General features: G+C 27.4%; 1 protein-coding gene across 1 annotated transcript; it reads right to left on the bottom strand.

Moving 5' to 3' along the window:
* Positions 1 to 245: 245 nt before the first annotated feature.
* LOC122273718 (pleckstrin homology domain-containing family H member 1-like) lies at positions 246 to 2,077 on the bottom strand. Its single transcript, XM_043057738.2, has 4 exons — positions 1,902 to 2,077; positions 1,693 to 1,763; positions 555 to 744; positions 246 to 470 (listed from the first exon to the last, which is right to left on the bottom strand). The coding sequence occupies exons 1-4, from the start codon at positions 2,016 to 2,018 to the stop codon at positions 369 to 371; spliced, it is 480 nt and encodes a 159-aa protein (XP_042913672.1). The 5' UTR covers positions 2,019 to 2,077; the 3' UTR covers positions 246 to 368.
* Positions 2,078 to 3,456: the final 1,379 nt, after the last annotated feature.

The raw sequence follows: 3,456 nt of genomic DNA, 5'->3' as shown, positions 1-3,456 counted from the left end.
TTGCAAGATTTTCCCTAACATATAACAGAAGAGCACAACTTTTCGTACACACTTTCATGTCTGCTCTGTCTAATAATTAATAAATAAATTTCGTACCCTCCTTCCCGGCCTATGACCTGTTTTAATCCTTCCACTCGGCAAGGACGTTATATATACATTTGGGTTTTTCCAGAAAATATCATTTATAAAATAAGTAATACATTAATGAATTTTCAAGAATGATGTATTCTATGCAACTAAACAATAAATCTCTTGATTAAATCTGACAGTTTCTAGGTCGTACAGTTAGCTCTAACAGGCCTTCATTGTACAGTTAGCTACTCAGCCTTACTCCCTTCCCGCTATTATATACAATTTATACACATATATTACCTTTCTACTTTTGCTTCTTGAGGTTCACCTAAAAGAACTTGAGCTTGTAGACCAGCTAACTGCAGCCCAACTCTTTCATTAATTGGATACTCATCAGCCTATAAAGTTGTGAAAATGAGGTACATATGAAAATATATACATCTTATAAAAAAAGAAAAAATATCAGATTTTAATGTAATTACCTTCACAACACCATGAACAGCTTGAGCAAATAGAAGATTAACTTCCACAGGATCCTGTGGGATCTCACGAGGATTTCGAAACAATCGCTTTTTAAATAAAAACCTGCATTCACCACCTCCTAAAGCCATACTAGGACCTCTTCGAGATAAGGTATTGTATTTACTGAAAGTTGCTGATGTTCTTTGGCAACTACAAAATAAATTATATTTAGTAACATAAGAAAATGTTTCTTTATTCTAAATTAAAATGCATAAAAAAAATAAAAGGAACTTTACAATCTATAATTACAATTTAAAATAAAACACAGATAAAGCATCTACATACATTATCAGAAATTTTTTTTTAACACCATGTACTAGTGAATAATACAAAGAATAAATAACTGGTAATAAATTATATAAGAGCCAAGTGGAAGAATATATTAAGTCATACTTTCTATTTGCGAACTTAAGAGCACATCATGCTATGTATGAGTTGCAAATAATTTATTTACTAAGCCAATAATTATTTTTTTTCTTTCTAATAAACAATTTATTTGTAAACAATTTCTTGATATTTTCAATATTCTGAAAGAGATATTTTTAAATTGTCTGAAATATCCTAAAACATTTTCTTCTGCTCATGGGCCGGATTAAGCATACGTGGGGCCCAAGGCCATTCAAATTTTTGGGGCCCTTCGATCAAGTTGTTTTTCTCTTATATTTTTATTTATTCAAATATAAAAGTATTTATATATCTTTTCATTTAAGAAAGCATATTTAAAATTAAAATAATGTAATACTAAATTAAATTTTACTTTATTTTGTTTAAATTAGAACTAAAAAATAATCATAACATTTTGAAAATATTTTAATATCGATTTAAAATTGATTTTTTTTTTCAAATCATTGTTTTTTTTAATTTTTGAAATTTATTTTCAAAAAATCCCTTTTAAGGGGGCCCTAATCATTGGGGGCCCCAGGCCATGGCCTAATGGGTAATACAGCACTGCTTCTGCTTATAATAAAGCACTCCAAGTATCATTACAAAATAGATAAATAAATAAAAAACATAATCCACAAGTGAAAGTTATAGTTTCAAGAAAAAATTGCAATATATAGTAGTATGTATAGTAATAATACATAGTATATAACTTACAATTCCCAATTAGAAATAATGTCTGCAAGGTATTCATATCCTTTAATAACATGTTCATACTCAGGAGTACTCTGCAAAATGAAAAATTTAAATATAAAATAAAATAGACTAAACTACATAATTACACCTTTAAAATTCAAAAAGTTGTTAATATAGAACATAAAAAGTTTTAAATATTTATAATATAATGAATAATACTAATTATCAACCTCATAGAGAGCCCAGCCATCTAAACTTCGCAATCCTGTTTTAATAGCTAGCTGTTGCATGGCATCCATTGCAGTATCTGAAGGCTGAACATCAATAGCTTTTGTTCGTCCATCCATGAAATAAAATCTGCAGACTAAGTTACCAAGATTTCGTACAGCCTAAAAAAAATTTAATACATTGAGGATCAAAATGCAGGTCAAGATTTAAAATTAGGAAATTTTTTGTTCTTTTGTTAAAGAACAACTGTTATGCTAAAGTAGTATTTTAATAATTTTCTAGAAATATAATTGTGTTGTTGTACCCAGCTTTGAACATTAGATTTTTTGTTTGTTTAAATAAAATATCTTTTTTTAAAATAAATAGAACAAAAATAAAATTAAATAAAATAGACTGTCCAGGTTGCAACCAAAGGACAGACAATCACTCTTTGACAATGTTGTTTTCCTCAGGGGAAAAAGCAGCTACAAAAATAGGCTTATGTAACATAAATGGTCTGCTTTTATGTTGGTGTGTATTTAGCCTTATCTAGAAATATAATTGTGTTGTTGTACCCAGCTTTGAACATTAGATTTTTTGTTTGTTTAAATAAAATAGACTGTCCAGGTTGCAATCAGAGGACAGACAATCACTCTTTGACAATATTGTTTTCCTCAGGGGAAAAAGCAGCTACAAAAATAGGCTTATGTAACATAAATGGTCTGCTTTTATGTTGGTGTGTATTTAGCCTTAATTTAAAGTTTTGATAAAGTATCAAATATTTTTTCAGCATACGAACGCTATACAGAAAACATCAACAATCTAAAAAGCAAGCAGCATTGATATTAAGAATAACTAATAACAGTTCCATCACGAATTAAACAAAAACTGAACAATTTAATATTCTTTTTAAACTCAAAGTGAAAAATATTATTTTCAGCTATGGCTGATAAAAAACCTGTACATAAATATTTCTGAATGGATAGTAAAAAGTTCATACAATAAATTGAAATCTTTAAAGCTAAATTTTTAATTTTTAAAATTTCTAATTATAATATATGGTAAAAAATTTATGTAATGTGAGAAACACGAATTAAAAATAAAATAAAAATATTTGTATGAATTTTTATTTCTCAAAGACTTAAGTATCGCATCAAGACACGCCAAAATCAGAATTGACCAGAACTACTAACTTAAATTTTAGTTTAGATAATTTGAGGGCTGCAGCGCAACACCAATAATCATTGCAGTTAAAATTACTTAAATTTTACGTAATTAAACTTTGTTATTTGATCTATGTCAAATGTTAACAGAAACATGAAATAATTTTGCAAGGGAAGAATCAAAAACTTTTAACTGATTCACAAGGTGCACATATTTTAATTATTATTCTGCCATTAAAATATAGCTATTATTTTATTGCTTGTTTTACATGAAATGAAAATATTTTCAAAGAGAAAAAAAACCTTTATTAAAGAAATATTGCTTGTAAAAGCAATTCTTAACAATTAAAATTTCTGAAAATGAACAAACAGTTTTAACAAAAAGGTTCAAAATGTTAGTAAAACTAATTTCCAA

This window comes from Parasteatoda tepidariorum, unplaced genomic scaffold (assembly GCF_043381705.1).
Source record: "Parasteatoda tepidariorum isolate YZ-2023 unplaced genomic scaffold, CAS_Ptep_4.0 HiC_scaffold_7310, whole genome shotgun sequence".
Lineage (NCBI taxonomy): Eukaryota > Metazoa > Arthropoda > Arachnida > Araneae > Theridiidae > Parasteatoda > Parasteatoda tepidariorum.
The sequence above is the reverse complement of the archived record's forward strand: the minus strand, read 5'-3'. Positions and strand labels throughout refer to the sequence as shown.